At 40.4% G+C, this 22,069-nt stretch overlaps 1 protein-coding gene and 1 pseudogene across 7 annotated transcripts in view; one reads left to right on the forward strand and one right to left on the reverse strand.

Moving 5' to 3' along the window:
* ULK4 (unc-51 like kinase 4) overlaps positions 1 to 22,069 on the forward strand; it is a 653,086-nt gene that overhangs the window by 283,446 nt on the left and 347,571 nt on the right. For all 7 annotated transcript variants that reach the window (XM_004754228.3, XM_013057115.2, XM_013057114.2 and 4 more), the window contains one exon: positions 12,671 to 12,719. In XM_004754228.3, coding sequence (XP_004754285.1) covers positions 12,671 to 12,719 — 49 coding nt within the window. The remainder of the gene's footprint in view (positions 1 to 12,670; positions 12,720 to 22,069) is intronic.
* Positions 1,597 to 2,201, reverse strand: LOC106005977 (annotated as a pseudogene).

Genomic DNA, 22,069 nt, shown 5'->3' on the forward strand with positions numbered 1-22,069 from the left:
TAAGTTTTCCCTCTATATATCATAGTATCTTAGAGCAGTTAATATCGTGAACTCAGAAACTAGCTATGTTACCTTGTATAAGGTTTAGTGTTCGTTTTCTTCTCTGTAGAACAAGGTGACTCCTTCCTACATCATGGTAAAGGATTAGGTGAGAGATAGAGCACTGATTACACCCAGTGTGTGATGCATAGGAGTTCCTGTGAGGTTGCTTGTTGTGATGGGGATTGTTCTGGTGTTAGTCATGGTGGTAACCCCAGGTGGGACAGATCAGGCACCTGGAGTCATTCTGTATTCCTTCCCTCCTCTTCCTCTTCTGCATCCAGTAGATTTTGAAATCCCACTGATACAACCTTATTGATAGTTCTCATTTTTCTTTTCCCATTTCTGCCTGTGTTGGTGCTTATCACCTCTTATGTTGAGAATAGTCACTGTCAGCTAACTGATCTTTCTGTTCCCGGACCCCCCCCCCCTTTTTTTAAAGATTTTATTTATTTATTTAACAGACAGAGATCACAAGTAGGTAGAGAAGCAGGCAGAGAGAGAGGGGAAGTAGGCTCCCCACTGAGCAGTGAGCCCGATGCAGGGCTCCAGGACTGCAGGATCATGACCTGAGTTGAAGGCAGAGGATTTAACCCACTGAGCCACCCAGGAGCCCCTATTCCCAGTCCTTTTTATTTCCAGTTCATCCTCTTCACTCTGGCCTGAATAATCGTTGTAAAACTATAAAGCTGGTAACGATACCATTTCACCTTAATCAGCCGCTTAGCAGCTCCTAGTTACCTAGAGTAGGGCTTGGCAAGCTTTCTCTAAAAGACCAGATAGTAAATATTTCAGGCATTACTGGCCATATGGGCTCTGTTGCAGCTACTCAGCCCTGGCATTGCAGTGTAAAAGCAACCAGAGACAGTATGTAAATGAACGAGCATGGCTGTGTTTCAGTTAAACTTTATTTATGAAAACTGAAATTTGAATTTCATACAGTTTCATATGTCATGAAATATTCTTTTGATTTTTTCCCCAACTATTTAGAAACATAACAGCCATTTGTAGCTTGTGGGCCATAGAAATAATAGGTGAACAATAGGAAGCCTGGAATTTACCAGTCCCCACCCAGAGGATAAAGTTTAAGCTCCTTGGCATAGCTAGTAAGATCTCTTGTGATCTGCCCTGGTTTATTCCTCCAGCCTGATCTTTAATTATCTTCCCTTTACTACTTCTACTACTACAGCAAATGTGCCTGTTCACTTGCTTTTGATTGCCTATAATGAGCCCATTCCAATTTTGCCCTTTGTCATGCTGTTGTTCCCTTTACCCAGGACATAATTCATCCCTACCTGTCCTCCTCTTCCTCCTCCTGCTTCATCCATTCTCTGCCTGTCAATAACCTACTCCTCTTTCAAGATTCAGCTCAGGTAATACCTGTACTGTGGGGTGTAATCTAAGCTGTCCTCCTTGTCACTTGACCAGTTTACTTCCTCATGTCTCAGTTTCTCATGTGAAACAAACAAAATTCGTCAACATCATCATCTGACCTGACTCCTAGGATTTTTTTTCATACATTATAATTTTATTTTTGTGTACACGTTTGTTTAACAGTCACTGAATTTCTAGGCCAGGTTCAGGTAACTGAAGGGCCTTTATAATTAGTTTATATTGTCTAGATCCAAGGTATGCTGCAAACATAGTCTAGAGCAAAACGGGAAATAACATCTTTCTAAAGACAGGCTTAGAAATTCTAGTCCAGTAAGTTAAGAAGTTTCCTTTCCCTGGTAGCGGGGCTGACTCATACCTGGCTGCTAGGCCACAGTTCACAGGTATAGCCAAGATAACAGTGTACAGACCACCCAAAACAAGACCAACTAGTCCACCCTGTGTTATGGTACAGGTTTCACAGTTCAAATCACCTGTATACAAAGGTAAACTTACAAAATCTTCGTAAAATAAGTCCGCAATCAAAAATGGGATCATTGCCATTGGTAAGCCAGCAGCTATACAAGCCTTTGTCACATTTAAGATGCGTCAAAAAAGACTATTTGCTATTAGACCACAGAGACCAACGTTAAGTCCAACATATGTTGATCAATGTTCGAGCAGATTCCTTTCTGCTTCTGGGAGTTGGTTAATTTTTCTAGTTATGATATTGAAGATTAAGTCCTCCTTGGAGGACTTAACCACTTATCATGTGGTTCATGGTTTTCCATCTTGAGCCTTAAAATATTTTTCAATAATATATTTTCAATAATATATATCTTATGTTTTCCTCACAGCATTCAGTGCCTCTGCTGGTCCCCCATGCTGGGGCTCCCTCCAACTTTTGTCCTACCCTGAGCGCAACCATCTTTGGCTGACACGTGGCTCAAGTCAGGCAGGCACGGGGGATTTTCGTTTTCTTTGTTAGAATCTGGTGAATTACCACATGTGCAGCCTTGGGAACATATTCCACACAGTAATTGTGCGGTCTCTGTTTACTACTATTGTCATTATAGGTTTCAATTCAAAGACTTTGTTATGCTCCTCAGAAAAGTCTATAGCTGACTCTTGAACAACATGGGTTTGAACCGCATAGGCCCACTCATATGCAGATTTTTTTCCGATAAATACAGTACAGTATTGTAAATGCATTTTCTCTTCTTATGCTTTCCTTAACATTTTTTTCTCTAGCTTACTTTATTGTAAGAATAGAGTATATAATTATATAACATACAAAGTATGTGGTAATGGGCTGTTTATGTTATCAGTAAGGTTTCAGATCACAGTAGGCTATTACTAGTTAAGTTTTGGGGGAGTCAGAAGTTACACATGGATTTTTCAACTATGCAGGTGTCAGTATCCTTACTTACTGTGTTATTCAAGGGTCAACTGTATTTCCCTTCTGTACTTTTTTTTTTCTTTTATAAGATTTTAAGTAAACTTTACACCCAATGTGGGGCTTGAACTTACAACCCAAGATCAAAAGTCATTCACTTTACCAACTGAGCTAGACAGGCGCCCCCTTCACAGTACTTGCTGTAGCTTTAACTTAGCTCAATGCATGGCATGTAATGGGTACCCAGTAGATATTAATATTGTGCCTGGTAGCCAAAGAAAAGAGATCTTAGCCTGACTTCAAGTAATTTAAAAATTCTAAGAGATCTTAGCCTGACTTCAAGTAATTTAAAAATTCTCTTGCATTTCATTAAGTAATAGGACAAGGGATCATAGAATATAAGCAGGTACATTAATTTGAAAAGAATTTAAGGATTATCTCTTATACAATTGCTCTTCCCTAGTGTTGGGCTCATGTCTATAGGGGAAAAGGAGATGCTGGCCGCGTGTGAAATCTGGTGGTCCTCCGGGGACTTGTCTCTGCTTTGTGCTCTTGCCAGTCCTTTTATCTTTCTTGTCTTACTTATAGTGTTTTCGCCCACCCCCTTCCGTTCAGTCCCCTCCCAGCTCTGGTGCAAGAAGCAACATGCTTCTCACCTGGAGTGTGAATGTGGAGCTGTGTGACCAGAACAGAACCATGTCCTGGGGAGAGTGCCAAGGATTCAAAGAATTACTACAGAAAAGAGACCAGCTACAGAGCCACAGTGTTCAGAAAGATAAGAGGGTAAAGGCCCAGGACCTAGGCAGAACAGAAAGGGTGTTATGAGGGGCCAAAAGCCCTTGGTTGGTGAACAAGAATGTTGTTGCCTGTGCAGGGACAGTGAGTGTAAGGCCCTGCACAAAATGTGACTTTCAGACACCTTATAGCACTCAGAATTAGAAGGAGTCAGGAAGATTTTGTACGTGAGGTCCACGTACTGTGTGGAGAGCCTCTGGAGTCCGGCTCCTCCATCTCACCGGCTGTCCTTTCTGTTATAGAAACAGGCTGGGGCCTTGTTCAACAGATGTGGGTCGTCCCAGGCCTGTACTGGGTATTTGTTGAGGTAATGGGTACAAAAGCATTTTGTACATATGGAACATATGTACATACAGTTTAAAAATTCCTATATAAATATTCTTTCTCTTAGAAAACTCTTGCTTTTTTTTTTTTAAAGATTTTATTTATTTATTTGACAGAGAGAAATCACAAGTAGACAGAGAGGCAGGCAGAGAGAGAGAGAGGGAAGCAGGCTCCCTGCTGAGCAGAGAGCCCGATGCGGGACTCGATCCCAGGACTCCGAGATCATGACCCTAGCCGAAGGCAGTGGCCCAACCCACTGAGCCACCCAGGCGCCCCTAGAAAACACTTGCTTTTTGCTTAGCCATAGTTTCTTACTGAAATTTGTATCCTTTTCATGCTCCTTGGGGCAATGGGGGATTCTGTACATGGGAGGTGCATTCTGGTATAGCATTGTATTCTAAAACTTAATTTTGAGACTTTCTCAGGAAATGAAGCAGTTCGCTTTATAAGTTGAAGGAAGTTATTTTTATATTGTATATGTTTTTTGCTCACTGGGGTATAAACTTCTTTAAGGAAGAGGTATAACACTTCCCATACGAAGGACTTGATCCTTGTAAAATGGCCCAATCTAAAAATGTTCTGTGCTAGAGCTGTTAAAATTTCAACCCTGCCCTTTTCCTGTGAAAAGTATCTCCTTAGATGTGTACCTCTATTGGTAAGACTTCTGCAATTCTGTGCAAGAGGATTAGCAAGCATTGCAGGCAAGGGCAAACATTTCAAGGAGAAACATTACAAAGAGTCTTGCTTTCAGGCTAGACATAATATCATGCCATAGCTATACATTATGAAACTATTTCTTTTTGAAGCTGATTCACTGGGCCAGTAATTTGAAATTCAACTTGATGTTAGAGTTTTTTTTTTTTTTTTTTAATTTAAAATGACTGGTATTAGTCCACTACGCTGGCAAATTATATAAGTCATAAGAAATGAAAAAGCTTTGTTTGTAGTCTAGTGCTCAGTTTCAAACTCCTAACCAGCATTGTTGAAGTTTTAAAAAGTCTAGCATCTATTTAGGGCTTCTACATAAGTTGACCAGAGGCAGCTTATTTGAAGAACTAAATTTGAATTATTCCTTAAAAAAGGAAACAAGGATGAGGTGACACTGGAGTAGATGGAATTTCCAGGTGAGCTTCAAGGTTCCCAGCAGGTGTATACACTCTTTCTCCCAGGTACTCAGTGAAACAGTAATTTAGTGTTGTTGTGAAGGGGCATTGCAGATGTAATTAAGGTCCCGAACTAGTTGACCTTAAAATATGGAGATCATCAGGGTGGGCCTTACTCATAGGAGTCATTTCAATCTGGCCCAGAGGTCAGAGTCTTGGAAGTCAAAGAGATTTGAATCTCGAGGATTTGACATGGAGGAGAGTTCTCTTTTGCTGGTCTTCCAGGTAGAGGAGTCCATGGACCATGGATGTGAGCGGTGTGTAGGATCTTAGAGGGACTCATGCCTGGTAGCCAACAAGGAAAGAGGGGCATCAGTCCTGCAACTGCAAGGAACTGAACTCTGTAAACAAGAAGGAGTGGTTGAAAACACATCCTCTGGGGTGCCTGGGTGGCTCAGTCAGTTAAACATATGCCTTCGGCTCAGGTCATGATCCTAGGGTCCTGGGATTGAGTCCCACATCTGGCTCCATGCTCAGCGGGGAGTCTGCTTCTCCCTTTGCCCTTCCCCTTCTTGTGCTCACTCACTCTCAGATAAATAAATCTTAAAAAAAGGAAAAAGAAAACACAGCCTCTCGTCCCCAGTATCCCAAGGGGAAGTTAGCACCATTGACACCTTAGTTCCAGATCTATGGTGCTCTGAGCGGATCCCCTAGTCGTGCTGAGCTAGGCTTCTGACCTACAGGACTTTGAATCAATGAATGGGTATTGCTTTAAGCCACTGAGTTTGTGCTGATTTGTTATTCAGCAAAAGAAATCAAATACGAGGCCCCAGTTACGACTCCTTTGGGTTGCTGTTGTAGCCTATTAACTATTAACTGTTCTATTAACTGTTAACTGTTCTCTCTGGCTCTAAACTAATGTTACTCACACTATCTGTGGTGAAGAAACCGTTTTTAAAATTTGTGTGTTGTGGACTAATGCCGGGGCAGACTGAGTCTTACGGAGATAGCTACAGAAGTCTCTCCCATCTCATGTGCTCTTCCTCAACTCTCACCATCAGGAGATGACCATTTCTCCTCCACTTGAGGCTAAGCTGACCTTAAAGACTGGCTTGTAACCATCTAGAATGCCATGAAAATGATACTATGTAAGCCTGGGCAGTTTCACCTGGTTGTCTAGGAATGCTCCCTCTTGGCACCCGTCTGCCATGCTGTGAGAGGCTAGGCCACTTGGAGAGGGTAGCAGCAGGTGATCCAGTGGGCAGAATTAACTGAGGCTTCCTTGAGTCACCCCCTGTGACATGTGAGTGAAGAAGCCTGCCAATGCTTCCAACCCCTCAGCTGTTCTAGTCACCCCCAGCTTTTGTGTCTTCCCAGCTGATGTTGGGGAACAGACATCAGAGAGCAAGGACAGGTCATCCTCCGTGTGCTCTGTCCAAATCCATGATCCAAAGAAGTTGTTAGCATCATAATATAGTTATTGCTTTATGACACTTAAGTTTGGGGTAGTTTGTTATGCAGCAACAGATAACAAGAATACATAATTTGTAAGATGTTATAAAACTGAAATCTAGAAAATGCACTCAGAATGTAAGCAGAGGTCATGCAGTGACTACACTGTTGGTCAAAGCCATTACAAACCTGCCTAGACTCATGGGGAGCGAACATAGATCCCACTTCTCGGAGAGGAGAGTTAAAGATTTGGGAACCACAACACAAGACAACCCAAACAAACAAAGCATACATCAAAAGACTTTTAATATTGAGATAATTTTGGGCTTACAGAACAATTACAGAATTAGTACAAAGAATTTGTGTATGCCTTTCACCCAGCTTCCACGAATGTCAACATCTTACAGAACAATAGCACTGTTATTAAAACCCAGGAAATTAACACTGATATAATCATATTAACTAACCTGCAGATCTTTTCAAGTTTTGCCAGTTTTTGCCGCATTTTCTAGTCCTGAGTCTGATCTAGGGTCCCACATTACATTTAGTCTTCTCTCTAGTAGGAGTCCCCCTAAGTTGGGCACAGCTCCTCACTCTTGTCTTTTATGGCTTTTAAATTTTTTAAAAAGATTTTATTTACTTATTTATTTGAGAGAGTGAGAGAAGGAGCAGGGGGAGGAGCAGAGGGAGAGAGAGAAGCCGACTCCCTGCTGAGCAGGGAGCCAGACGTGGGGCTTGATCCTGGGACCTGAACTGAAGGCAAATGCTTAACCGACTGAGCCTCCCAGAGGCCCTGGCTTTAACACTTTAGAATTGCATTGGGAAGTTACTTTGTAAGATGCCACTCAATCTGAGTAGCATTTTTTTCATGATTAGATCGAGGTTTGTAGTTTTGGAAAAAGTACCTCAGAAGCAATGGTGTGTCCTCCTCAGTGCTTGATATCAGGATGTATATTTGATGTCATCTTATTTCTGGTGATGTGGAACGTGCTCTATTGGTTAAGGTGGTGTCTGCCACATTTCTGCCATGTAGGTATCTTTGTGGGGAACTATTTTGAAGCTGTGCAAATATCCCGTTTTTCATCATAGTTCAGTGGGGTCATGTTTTAAACTGCTGCAAAGTTCAGATTTCTTATCGTTAGACCCAACAGGCAAAAACTTACTTTTTCAGATTTGGATAGTTGTCTTGTCACAGACCTGTGACAGTTTGCAGGCTGGCTCTGGTCTGTAGTCCATTCTTTGAGTAGGAATGTTCTGGACTGTACTCCTTCCCCCGGTCATTGCTCGCATTGCTATCAGATTAGAGTTTGAACAGCAAATCCTATACGTCATTCTTCTGCTTAAAATCCTTCATCAACTCCCTGTAACCTGTAGGTAAAACCCAGACTTGGCATGGAGTTTAAGGTTGCATCATTCTGCTCCATCTTTCACATTGTCCTTTTACTACTCCGGCTGCACCGTTCCTCCTGCTCACCCTTTCCATGTAGGCGCGCTTTACTTTAAATGGCCAATTCCTTCAGTGCTGGTGAAACACCTCTTCTCCCCAGCCTGGGCTCGCTGGCCTTTTTCCAGTTCGGTTCCCTTATCTGTGCTAGAAGTTAATTAACTCTGGTTGCTGTTCAGCGTGTCTGTAAAGCCATTTGACTCCCAAATTTGAACGCACAGATTTTGAGCTCATAAGAGTAGCCCATGGCAAATGCTCAATAGGGTTAGTCATAATTTGAGTACTGAGATAGTTTTCAGGAAAAAAAGTCTGCAACAATAAATAAGATCAGTATGACACTGTGAATTGTTGACATGCAGAGATAATGGATGGAAAAGCCCTTGGTGGGGACCTCTTGGCTTCTCGTGCTTGCGTCCCTACCTCTGGTGGGCAGATAAAAACTTCAAGCAAGCTAGCAAGCAGACATGACTGTTCTGTGACCAAACCTGGTTCCGCCTTAGACCCATTTAATCATAGTTGGGGCTGCTTTCTTTGTCTTGCAAACCTGAGCCCAGAGCGGGCAGAGATCCTTTCCTTCCCCTCCATGGATCTCCTCCTCCTCCTGGGTCTTCTTTTCTTTGAATAAATAGCAGTATGGTAGGGTAGGTCAAGGGACTTTATTTAGTTACTTTTTTTTTTAAGTTCTTGTTCTTGGTTCATCCCAAGATAGTCTTTATGTTTCAAAAGAAAGTTAAAAAAATGCCAACAATGGTTCGAAATTAATTTCTTCTCATTTTGGTAGCTCTCTGAACAGAATCAGAGAACTCTTTCTCTTCCTACTTTTCCTACCTAAATTGTGTTTAGTCATTTATATCTAACTGCTGCTAGACTTTATATTTAGTCTGAATTGTCATGCATCAGTAAATAAAACTTCTAAAAAGTTTCCCAAAACTGGGGTGCCTGGGTCGCTCAGTTGGTTAAGTGTCTGCCTTTGGCTCAGGTCATGATGCCAGGGTCCTGGGATCCAGCTCCTGCTCAGCAGGGAGTCTGCTTTTCCCCCTCCCTGTTTTCCCTCCACCCATCACTGGTGGGCATTCTCTTTCTCAAAAAAACAACAACAAAAAACAGAACAAAACAAAAAGAAAAAACAAAAAAAAATTTACCAAAGAAACTTTCCCAACACTAAGAGTGACAATTACTTTAGGCACAGGAGGGAGTTAAAATGCCAAATAATGTATCCTAAAGATGTAAGTTTATTCAAAATGTTCTAATTCAAACAACAGCCTCTTTGTTAATAATATAGATCACAGATAAAGGAAATCCCAGCGAATCTTCTGAATCAAAATTTTGTAAGGAAAACTCTTTAACCCTGTACAATCTATTATTAAATTGTACTGTTAAGGGGAAGAAACAAAACAAAGAAGATCTCCCCCTCCAAAAAAAAAAAAAAGAACCACTATATCAAGTGGTCCCATGAACTACATTTGGGATTCAGAGAGGGCAGAATATTTCAGTTTTCATCTGGAATTACTTAAAAACAGTGTGCTTGGTTGGTTAACATAAAGAAAAGTATACTGTGTTGTAGTTAATATCTTTGCAGTTTTTTGAAGATTAGGGATAATTTCAGAAAGATCTCTTTTTGTTTTTTTTTTGATTAAAAAAAACAGATAAATCTTCTTACTTCCTGTCCTCAGGCTGTCTATAATTTTTATTATTTTAGAATGTAGGATATAACAGGCTCATGTAGTAAAATGATACTGGTGATTTAAAATCATGGTGGCCAACCGCCAAACGGAGCCCCAAAATAAGATAGCCTTTTGCAAAAGTCTACTCTGATGATTTAAGACTTACGGCCTGAACAAGTGCCTGAGACTGCCACATCAGCTTTCTTTGGAGGTAAGCCTCGTCCTTCTTGCTCTACAGAGGCCTAAGCGCCAGGGCTGCTCTCCAGAGTGCAAATCAAAGGAAGAGAGCTCCAAGAAGATTGCTCCATTACACAGAGCACATCAAGGGTTTGATCACTGGAGACCAGAGCCACTAATTGGTACCACTATAGTGGTATGAGAGGAGGTGGTTAAAATAAGGAGACAGTTTTAAAAATCAAAGTTGAAGAGTACATGGGAGGCAAATATTGTCTTTAAAGCAATCTAAAATCTCTGGATTTCAGATGTCTAACTATAACCCACATAAAAAAAAAATGCATTTTATGTCACTACCAAGTATGCATCTATAGGGCTAAAACTGAAACAAAAATGTTACGGAACCATACTATGAGTGACAGCTTTGGATATTCTTATTTTATTATTTTTAATTAAGAAAATGCTAGTCAGGGTGCCTGGGTGGTTCACTTGGTTGAGTGTCTGCCTTCGGCTCGGTTCATAGGATTGTGTCCCATGTAGGCTCTCTGTTCAGTGGGGATCCTGCTTCTCCCTCTCCCACTGTCCCTCCCCACTGTCCATGTGCTCTCTCTCTCTCTCTCTCCCTCTCTCTCTGTGTGTGTGTGTCTCTGCTCTTTCTCTCACATGAATAAATAAAATCTTAAAGGAAAAAAAATGCTAATCAGTGAACTCATGTCATTGCACACTTATTGGCCACTTGCCACAGTCTGGAAAAACACTGCCTGAGATTGTCGTAAATATTTGCAGCAACTTTTGTTCTGTACTTGCTTTAGAGAGTTGTTTTTGTTTTGTTTTGTTTTGTTTTTTAATTTACATTTAGTTCATGAGTCGCAGAAAAGTTCATAGAAATGGTGTGTGTGTGTGTGTGTGTGTATGTGTGTGTTTAAACTTAAAGTGCTTTTATTTAGCTCGAGCTCCCTTTTTATTTGCCAGACATGGTTCTGAATCATGTCCGTCCAATCAGGGAATAACTGTTTTGCTTGGTGGTATTCAGAAACATGTGAGACCTGGCATGCTAGAACTGGGAGTTGAAGGGGCATGAAGAGGTAGTCCAGGCCAGCCTGCTCTTCATGCAGAAGCCTGGAGAAAGACTAGTTAATTCATCAGAACAAATTATAGTAGTTTCTATAGTCATGTCCTAGCAGTAGAGTATATTTAAAAGTACTGTAATGAGGGCACTAGTGTTGTGAGTGGATGCTTCTGGATCTGAATGTTGGGGTGAGAGTATAGAAGAAGGAGGTCTCACCTCTGGATACCATTGGAGAAAAGTGGAGCCCATGCTCCCAGGACTTTCTTGGCTTGGGAGCTTGGGCAACTCTCAGATGTATGTGCTTGGCTATTTCAGCCCAGGCCTAATTAAAAATATATGTCATAAAAATTTAAAAAGATAAATTCAGGGAAAGTGTGGTCAACATCTTGGGAGCCAAGGAAGAAGCCTGGAAATGTGCTGGCCCGAGGTCGTGCTCAGTCTTGAGTCTATGCATTTCCCATCCTGCCCACACATGGTGTAAGGAGATTCGGCCTCACATCCAAGCCTTCAGTTGCCTCAGAAAGTGAATAAATAAATTTAATATTTGTAATATTTATAAATTTAATATTTATAAATAAATTTAATATTTATAGTCAAAACCTTATCCCCTAAGATATTAAAACTACAGAAATAATTACATTTATTTCTGCTAGATACTGAGGCACTAAGTACTCACTAAGTACTCACTCCAGTCTTTGGGACTCCTCCCTGTGCCTCACTTTCCCTAAACACTGTGATCTCTTTTTGGTAAGTCTCATAGGCTTTTCTTTTATCAGTGTATTATCATAGGCAGACAAGCTCTAGGGGGGCTAGATGATAAATTCCTTTCCTATGCTCCTGCCATCTTCTGTGAAATAGACAAACTGTAATACCCACAATGAAGGCAGCATGCTTATCTTAAGTGCTGTCATTTATCATATGAACTCAACACTAATAAAATGAAGGAATCTGGTTTATTTTTAAAATAGAACCAGGAATCAGCAAATTATAGCTTATGGGCCAAATACGGCACATACCTGTTTTTGTAAATAAAATTTTATTGGAACATAGCCATGCCTATTCATTTATGTATAATTTATGCCTACTTTTACATTATAGTGACAGAGTTAAGCAGTCACTGTAGAGAGCGCGTGGCCCACCAAAGCCTAAGATCTTGGCCATCTGACCCTTTACAGAAACAAGTTGACTGCCCTGGACTGAAGGAATATTTAGAAAATGAAGTATTGTTTTTAGTAAGGATGGTTGAGGCCTTTTTCTCTTCAATGGTGTGAAAAAAACTTGGCATAATAGATAATATAATAGATAATAATAACATAACTAGTTTCTATGAGAGAAAATTCCCAAAGTCTATTGGGTGATTGGAGCCTACTCTTTTTTTTTTTTAAGCAAAAGATTAAAAATTATTATACATTCATTCATTAATGCTGAGAAGATAGCTAATGAGGCATATATGAAAGATTGTGAGTGGCACACTTATAATTTAACTGTGCGGTGAGGGTTGGTCACATGATTTCAGCTGTCATTGCCTATTCTCAAAGTCTTTATAATTATAATGACTGTGAGTTTTAATTAATTTTTACATTTATTAATGTCAATGTGTTTGAGGTTATACTTGCTACAGATCAATAAGGCTAAGCTAATAGTCGCTTGCCAAGAGCCCCATATTTCTTGTACTTAATGGATATAGTTAAATGTGTTAAAAATGAGTATTTAATCATCTGGTTCTCACTCAAAAAATTTAAGCAGTAAAACATGGGGCTGCAGTACTCCTGATCAGGGCAGTTTAAATATGAGCTATCTAATGTGTGTTTACCTTTTTTTTTTTTTTTTTTTTGACAGACTTGTGGAAGAGAGCAAACTGATCTCACTCATTTTTGAAGTAATTCTGGTAAGAAGGGAAATGTGTCTCTGAAAATCAAGTGACATTTAAAAAAATTTAAGGTTTTGACCATGTTGTGGGATTAGGGTCTAACCCTGACTCTGTCCAGGAGGATTCTGTGCCCTTCATCATCTCACTTAACCTTATAAGGCCTCAGTTTCCCTATCCGAACTCTTGTCCAGCTCTGAAATTGTATAGGACATTGCTGACTGACCTGCCTTCTTTTTAAAAATCCTTCATGAGATCGGTTTGTGGAGGAAGGGAAGAGGGATGAACATTAGGCTTCCCTGTGAATTTTCTGATGCTTGGGAAGCCCTCTGACTTGGTAATCATTGGGTCAGATCAGCAGTTTTGTGCCTATGGCCAGAAAATCATGTTCTTCTGAATGTGGAATAGCTTTACTTCCATACATCATTTTTTTCCTGTCGTAGAATGCTGCTCCATTGAAAAGCCATCTGTTAAAGGAAACCTTTCTTCTATGGTTCCTATGTGTAAAGAGTAAAAGGAGATTGCGGAGTTGACTCTCCTCACTTCTGATAAATCCCAGGTTTGAGAAATAGGCTGGAATTTGAGTTGGAGCTTAGAGCAACAGAGTGCCCTTATCTGAAGAAATGTTCTCTTATTCCTGGATTGACTGTCCCCCTTCACTAAAAGCTTTGCCCTACAGAGCTAACTGACATCATAAGGGGCAAAGGAGGGGACACCTCCCCAGCCAGCTCAGCCTAACCTACCTTAGTTGTCAGTGGAACAATAACCCTAGTCTTATAACTGTATCCAGGGAAATTAGCTTTCTTTAATCATCCTGATATATTAATCTGTAAGTTGTTTGTGTGTTGATATGGCTAAATGGTGAAAACATTATTTTTGTTAGTGGCAAGGTGAACCTTGGGTTGGGTTTGCTGAACTGTGTGGTTTAGATGGGGGACAAGAGGTGGCAGTGGATGGTATTCCCAAAGGATGCTCTGGTGATCAGATGACACAGAGCTGCCATGCTGGGGAATGTGCAAGGTTGGAGACTGGATTGAATTTCTTTGAATAATAAGGGTATTTTATAAGCAGTATTGAGAAAAGGAATAGAGAAAATGACAAGAAGATACATGGAGATGGAGAGCTGTCTAATGGGATTTTAAGCTTTGCCAAGTGGCCTATGTGTCTCCACATCTTCAGTAAGGGTATATGTGATTTGCTAATTTGTTGCAAGATTGGATTTGTTTTGGCAGACAGTGGGTGCAATAAACTGCCTGCTGTGGGTTTGGCTGGGCGTGGGGCAAGAGCCAAAGCTGTCCAAACAGCCATATCAGGCTTGCATTTGAGGAGACCAGTGCTGAAGACAGGGAGAGTCCTCTAGAGCTAGAACAGGCCTTAGTTGGGATGGAGGGGGGATGTGACTCATTCCCTTGTGGTGGTAGAAACTCCTTTTGTGACTGATGAGAAGTTCTCATCCCATCCTTTGGCAATCACTTCAGGGTCTCAAATCTTGTATGTAGGAAATTGCTTCTTGATGGTCACCCAAATCCCTCTGTGCTTGATTAGTATTTCTATAATGACCACCTAGAAAGGCTTTATATATTTTTAAAGATTTTATTTATTTATTTTCCAAGAGAGAGAGTGTGTGCACTGGAGTGGTGGTGGGGGGTAGGGGCAGAGGGAGAAGCCAATTTCCTGCTGAGCAGGGAGCCGATGCTGATGCCAGGGCTCTATCCCAGGATTCTGGGATCATAACCTGAGCCAAAGGCAGAAGATGCTTAACAGACTGAGCCATGCAGGTACCCAAAAGGCTTCATATCTTACAAACCACAGTGAATATTTCATTGATTAATGCCATGATTTAGACCTTTGTCATGTGTTGGAGCTGTCATAGAGAGTGGGTAGAGGTGGTGTCTACTCTCCAGATGAGAGTCTCAGCTGGTCCTGAGCCCTGCAACCTCTCAGCCATGTCTAGGATGATGCTTTTCTTCTAACCAGAACAGCTCCATACTCTGGCATTATTATCTTGTAGGATGATACCATATGAGAGTATGGTATTACTCTGGTATATTAGCTTGTAAGATAATATTTCAAAAAGAGGTCCTGCTGCTAAAACAAGGTAAATTAAAAAAAAAAAAACAGTTGGAAATCACTGCTTTTTTGGAACAGGACTCTTATGTCCTTAGAGATCATTATTAAATCCCTTTTCTACTTTTGTCTTTCTTGAGTTTAATAATCTCAACTTTTTCCCTCTGTATGAATGCATTTTTTAATCAGTGGAATGTCTTTGTAGCAGTTATCTTGTGAACAATTACCTTGTCCTTTCTCAATTTTTGTCACTGAGCAAGACATGATATAGCATTTTAGTGATTCTCTGATGCACCTTTTTTTTCCCCTTCAGATTTTAACATTTCTGAAACTGGGATGTACTTTCCAAATCAGTGGCATTTTACAGTTGCTTTCAGCCAGATGACCTGGTTGTCATTGCCTTAACCAATTCATTTCACTTTTCTTTTTCTTTTTTATAAGTGCCCAAGAGTGATGCATTATAAAAATATATGTCTGAATATGTCTAAAAGAGCTCTTTCAATAAAAATAAAATGAACTTTCTAAGTAATAAGAAATCATGTCATAGTTTAATTGGTAGCATTTTTCTTTCAGGGTTTAATAAAATAATGGTACATCTTAGAACTGAGGGGTTCCTAGTTTCAGGGAAACACAGTATATACTGTAGTTAGGTTTGGTTTCTAAGCTCAAGGGCCTGTGTGGCGTCTATATACATGTAGCAGCTTCTTGGCAACAGTTTGATCAGAAAAGGCATAACAAAAAGATGGTGCGGGGTCCTGTGTATTGGCTACTGCTTTTTAAAAAAGCAAAAGCTGGTGGTCCACTGTGGCCCCTGATGACTTTGTTCTCCCCTCTTAGCCCATAACTGTTTTCCAGCTTCTCTTGATGTACTTAAAGCCTGTTACAGGCTTTATAACTTCCTCCTTTTCTAGAGGTCCTCATACAATGTGCTTTTACCAGCAGTGCATCCTCTCCTGCACGCTTTTCAGTAAAAAAGCAAATGTCTCTCTTCTCATGGACAGGCAATTTCTGTGTCTTTTCTGTGCGCCTGGAAGGAAGTGAAGATGAAAGAAGGAGAACTGTGAATTTGATATCCTGTTTATATAAAATAGCCATGCACAAATCATAAGAAGAGCAGGTGGGACAGAGAGATTTAAGTATGGATCAAACTGGTCAAGATATAGTACAAAGCTGTAGTAATCAAAACAGTCTGGTACTGTCATAAAAATAGACATATAGATCGATGGAACAGAATAGAAGTCCCAGAAATATATCCATGCTTTTATGGCCAATATGACAAGAGAGGCAAGAACATACAATGGGGGAATAAACAGTCTCTTCAACAAATGATGTTGGGAAAACTGGACAGCTACCTGCAAAAGAATGAAACAGGACCACTTTCTTATACTCATACAAAAATAAACTCAAAATGGACGAAAGACCTGTGAGACTTGAAACCGTAAAACTCCTAGAAGAGAACACAGTAATTTCTCTGACATCAGCCAGAGCAACATTTTTTCTAGATACGTCTTCTCAGGCAAGTAAACCAAAAGAAAAACTACATGGACTACACCAAAATAAAAAGCTTTGCATATAGCAAAAGAAACCACCAACAAAACAGAAAGGCAACCTAGTGAAAGGGAGAAGATATTTGCAAATCATATATCTGATAAAGGTTAATACTCAGAATATATAAAGAACTCATACAATTCAACGTCAAAGAAAACAAACAATCCATTTAAAAAAATTGAGGAGAGGACCTGAGCAGACATTTCTTCGAAGAAGAAATACAGATAGACACATGAAAAGATGCTTATTGTCATTAATAATCAGGGACATGCAAATCAGAACCACTATGAGTTATCACCTCACACCTGTCCGAACAGCAAGAATGAAAAGAAATAGCAAGTGTTGGCAAGGATGTGGAGAAAAAGCAACCTTCATGCACTGTTGATAGAAATGTAAATGGGTGCAGCCATTGTGGAAATCAGTAGAGATTCCTCAAAAAAAAAAAAAAATTAACCATAGAAATACCATATGATCCAGTAGTTTCACTAATTGGTGTTTACCCAAAGAAAAAGAAAACACTCTGAAAAGATATATGCATCCCTATGTTTATTGAAGCATTATTCATAGTAGCCAAGATACAGAAGTGTCAAGTGATAGATGAACGGATAATGAACACGCATGCACACGCGCACACACATGCATACACATACACATACACAGGAATATTACTCAGCCATGGAAAGGATGGAATCTTGACATTTGCAACAACATGGATGGAGCTGGGCGATATTGTGCTAAGTGAAATAAGTCAGAGAAAGACAAATACCATATGATTTCACTTCTTTGTGGAGTCTAAAAAACAAAACAAATGAATAAACAAAAAGCAGAATCAGATCCATAAATATAGGAGACAAACTGCTGGTTGCCAGGGGTGAGGGGGTTGGACAAAATGAATGAAGGGGAGTGGTTGGTACAGACTTCCACTTATGGAATGAATAAGTCATGGGAAAAAAGGGCACAGACAGCATAAGGAGTCTAGTCAATGGTATTGCAATAGCCTTTTATGGTGGCGATCAGAGGATAATGTATAGACTAGTCAAATCCCTGTGTTATACACCTGAAACTAATGTAACATTGTATGTCAACTATATTAAAGAAAACAACAACAAAACCAAACCACAACTGGTTAAAGAAAGTAGTTTTTATGATTGAAAAACCAATTGAAAGTAGTTGTTATGATTTTGAAAAAAAGTAGTTTTAGAGTTTAGAGACTCTTTTCTAAAGGTACCAATTGAAAGCAGTTTTTATGATTTTGTAAAAAAAAGCCCAATCTTCAGTTTTAACTGCCTATTCCGGAGCATAGTGCTCGCTCCTGTCTGGATGGCTAACTGTCTGGGCCCTCTGGATTCATAATGCAGAAGAACGATGTGCAAGCACATAACTGGACAGAGTGTAGTAGCTTTATGGAGGGAGGGAGACAATACTGTGGATCCCAGGGGTGAGAGGGGCCCCACCACTCATTGCAAGGAGAGGAGTCTCTCAGAAATAACCTTTGAACATGGCCTTGAGGGAGTTGCCATGAGGAGAGGGGACATTCCAGCATGGGGGATGGTGAGTACTTAGCTGTGCCTGGACTAGAGACCATGGAGAAATGCAGGGAGTGAGGCTGGAAGATAGTTTCGGCACAGATCCTGCAGGCTTTATACTGTGGAGGTTTCACATTTGGTTTGGCTTTGCACATAGTTGATGCTTTTCAAAATCAGATCATATCCTCTACTTCGAAAAAAGAAAATCTTTTGGAACTTCTAGCTGCAGGGGCTGTGTGCGCTGAGGGGGTAGGCTGCTCAGCCAGAGGTTGGGACTTGGAGGGAATCAGGCTTAGGGTCAGGGGATTATATGGAAAACTTGGGACTGGTTGAGGGCTGGATTCAGTGAGTTCTCTGCAAACCTCCACCAGTGAGGCTTTTGAAGTCAGCCACAGGGAGAGTGGGGAAGGAGACATAAAACACAGGGTTGGTCTCAGAGGTTTGATCCAAGGGTCCAGGAGTTCTAAAACCACATTCAGGCCAGAGAGCAGGCAGAATGTTTTTAATCTTCAGATCCAGCGGCAAGTGTCCCAGCTCTTGGCCGGCCAAGTGAGTAGAGAAAGCCAGGTAGCTGATTGCTTACAAAAAAGGAGCTGTCACAGCAGTTGGGGGCTGCTTCCCTGGCAGGGCCCACCTGGGTGAGGGCACTGCCTTTTCCTGGCCTTGCAAGGCAGCTGTGTTGAGGGGGAATGGAGGCTCAGGCAGTGTGTGTTGGATTAAGCTAGATGGATTTCTCTGAACAGTCTTCAGAGTCTAGCATGCTAAGGTAGTCTGGATCTGTGTAACAAATGCGGGTTCCTAAGAATGGGAGCCATCAGAAGGACCCTGTGGCTTGGTTTCAAGTGCAGAGTTGCCAGCGGAGCAGGATGGAAGACATTCTTCTTTCCATTTTGCCACTTTTCCAAGAGTAGAAGTTGCTTTTAAATATGTCTTAAGTATGAATTTGGATGAATCAGCCTTTGGATTTTGCTATAACTCTAATCTCTCTTCATTTTATTTTAGTGGTTTGTGCTTTGGCCGACTTCAGTAAATCATTTTGATACCAAGTAATATAGGCAAACTATATTTTATTGGAAAAAATCTTTATTCATGGCAGATTTTCCAATATGTGCCAAAATATCACTGTCATGATATTTTATGTGTCTGTTCCAAAACAAACAATTACAGAGCAATTTCAGTGGCAAATGTTAACAATAAAAATGGGATTAGCAATACACTAGTTTGACAATTATATTGTTTTAACAATCTCAAGGATAGCAGCTGAAGCAAGCTTGAGTAAATCTTTCAAGTCAATGGTATCTTTAGAAAAGAGTCTCTTTATAGATCCTTGGAGCCTGAAGGATTGAATCATGGAGGCACCAGCACAGTACAGACTGGCAGCCACTTTACATGTAAGAAATGTTTTCAGTCCTGTGCATTCATCAGACTTTTAAACTTACTTTGCTCTTTTCTTGTTGCTGCACATCTGGTATGAATGGGTTCTGTTAGGGTATGTTAAAATGACAATTTCCTTGTAAGATTAAGAATCTGCACATTTGTGTTCAATATACCATTAATATGATTCTCCTGTGCACATGGGCATGAATTTCTAAAGTCGCAAACCAGATTTGATTACAATTTCAAAATGCTTGACTTAAGAAGATCCTTTCAAAGTTATACAAAGAGCACTTACTGGATATAAGAGAAATCTGTTTCTTCGACCTGTAAGAATAACTATTCAGGATTTCTGTAGATTGCAAAAGGGAGCCGTATAACCCAACTGCTATTGTGTACAAGCTGATTTTCTATACACTGCTCACACACTGTTGTTAAGGTATATACTTTGAGTTGGTTTTTATTGTGAGGGGCAGGAAATGGATACACATGCATCTGCCCTTGGTAGCTTATGTTGTCAATTTGTATTTGCAAATTAGCTCTCTAGGGCTAGGGTGTCAGCTATTGATGCGGGATTAAATGTAGTGAAGTTGCCCACATCACTGCTGAACAGGTGACTAATCTGATCAGTATACTGTTATCTGGTTGGCCGAATAAATGGGTTGAAGCTAAATAAAATAAATGTATATCGGCAAACTTGGCGTAAAGCATAACTAGTTTCTGCATAATTAGCCCAATTGGTTTGAAAGAAGATGGACTCTATTAAGATAACAACCACATATTGTGTCCACTGAAAAAAATGCTAAAGTAGAGCTGAGCATATCTTTGGCCAATCACAGGGCATACACTGGAAATGTGTTACGTATGGCCTCTTCTAAGCCAGTGGAATCCTGACTTTTATTCTCATCATTCTTGTTGGTAGTTAGTTCTCCTCTAGGTCCTAGGCTTCACTTTGAGGAAGCAGAATTCCTTCTTTCTTCTCTCTAAGATGACAGTCTAGTTAAAAGTGTGGTAGCCAATAGCCACGCAAAGCATTGAACAGGGATGGGCTCTAATGTAAAATATTGGATTTCAAAAACAAAAAACAAAAAACAGAAGTTAAGTAGCTAATTTTCTTATACTGACTGTATGTTAAAATAGTATTTTGGATATACTAGGCTTAGTGAAGTATCATTAAATTAATTTTGTCTGTTTCTTTTTGCTTATTGCAGCTTCTAGAGCATGTAAAATGTGGTTTGCATTCTATTTCTGTTGGATAGTGCTGTAGTAGGTGATTTCCTATGTTCCTCAGTTAGATCCTGATTGAGTTTCACTTAGAAAAGAACCTCTGCTGTGTACAACCTCATTTTCCCCCTCACATTGCCCTCCTGCATTTTGCCTTTCAGCATGTATTGATTCATTCCCGAACAAGTGAGGGACGTAAGGCATGGTTGATATATGCAGATCCTTCTTTCCTAGACTGGGGTCACCAGCCGGTCTTTCTCCTGTTGATGGTGGTGGGAAGATGAAATAGTAAGACAGGCCAGTGTTCTATAAGTGACACTCTCACAAAAGGCAGTTTGGTCGTAGCTCCCCTGACTTTTGTCCTTGGCTGGTGATACCACTTGATTTTACTGGTTTCCTGACTCTGAACCATCTGGGGATACCCATTCAGTGGCTATTGGTGACCTTTTGGTTCAGGCTTGTTAAAAATTAAAATGCCTGGGGCACCTGGGTGGCTCAGTGGGTTAAAGCCTCTGCCTTTGGCTCAGGTCATGATCCCAGGGTCCTGGGATCGAGCCCCACGTCGGGCTCTCTGCTCAGTGGGGAGCCTGCTTCCTCCTCTCTCTCTCTGCCTGCCTCTCTGCCTACTTGTGATCTCTGCCTGTCAAATAAATAAATAAAATCTTTAAAAAAAAAATTAAAATGCCTGCAGTGGTCATCAGGCATTGCCCAGTCTCATGACTCCCAAACTTCTATATTTAGGCCACTTAGATAGATGGGAACAGAGTAGAATGACTCATGGTAAATACAAAGACTTATTGGAAGGGCCTAGTGTAAAATCAGTGATTACTCATTCTCCATATGTAACCACTGAATGTTACTTTTTCTTAAACTTCTTCAGTAGCGTAGGATTCGAAAAAGTTTATTCATGAACAAAACAACCGAGAATACCCACTTTTTAAGAAAGTGGAAATGTCAGCAAAAAGTTACTAGTTTTGTCGGAGAAGAATAAATGAAACAGGATGGGATTGGGAGGGAGACAAACCATAAGTGACTCTTAAATCTCACAAAACAAACTGAGAGTTGCTGGGAGGAGAGGGATTGGGAGAGGGGGGTGGGATTATGGACATTGGGGAGGGTATGTGCTATGGTGAGTGCTGTGAAGTGTGTAAACCTGGTGATTCACCGACCTGTACCCCTGGGGATAAAAATACATGTTTATAAAAAATAAAAAAATTAAAAAAAAAGTTACTAGTTTTGATTAAAGCCACAAACATCTATTAGCATTTGCTTTTGATGCTTTTGTGTTTGTTTTCTTGGATGACCAAGAAAGAGCAACCTGGAGCTGCAAAGGATTTTCAGACTGAGCCAGGAAATCTGATGGACTGAAGCAGTTTACAGATTTATGGGGAAAGGAAAGCTTTTTAAATAGCACTAGCAAGTGAGATTGCATTTTGGATTTATTAGAGGTACCAAATTGCAGAAAGACTGTGAGGAGAAGCCAGTAAGGACAAATTATTACATAGGATTTTGAGGTTTATTTTTTCTGATAACAAAATCAGTGCCTACTTGTAAAGAGTTCAAATAGTATAGAAATGTCTAACATAGAATGTGAAGATCTTTTGTAGTATCATACCACACAGATTAATGCAT

The sequence above is a fragment of the Mustela putorius genome, unplaced genomic scaffold (genome assembly GCF_011764305.1).
Source record: "Mustela putorius furo isolate JIRA1106 unplaced genomic scaffold, ASM1176430v1.1 tig00003834_pilon_pilon_pilon, whole genome shotgun sequence".
Classification (NCBI taxonomy): Eukaryota; Metazoa; Chordata; class Mammalia; order Carnivora; family Mustelidae; genus Mustela; species Mustela putorius.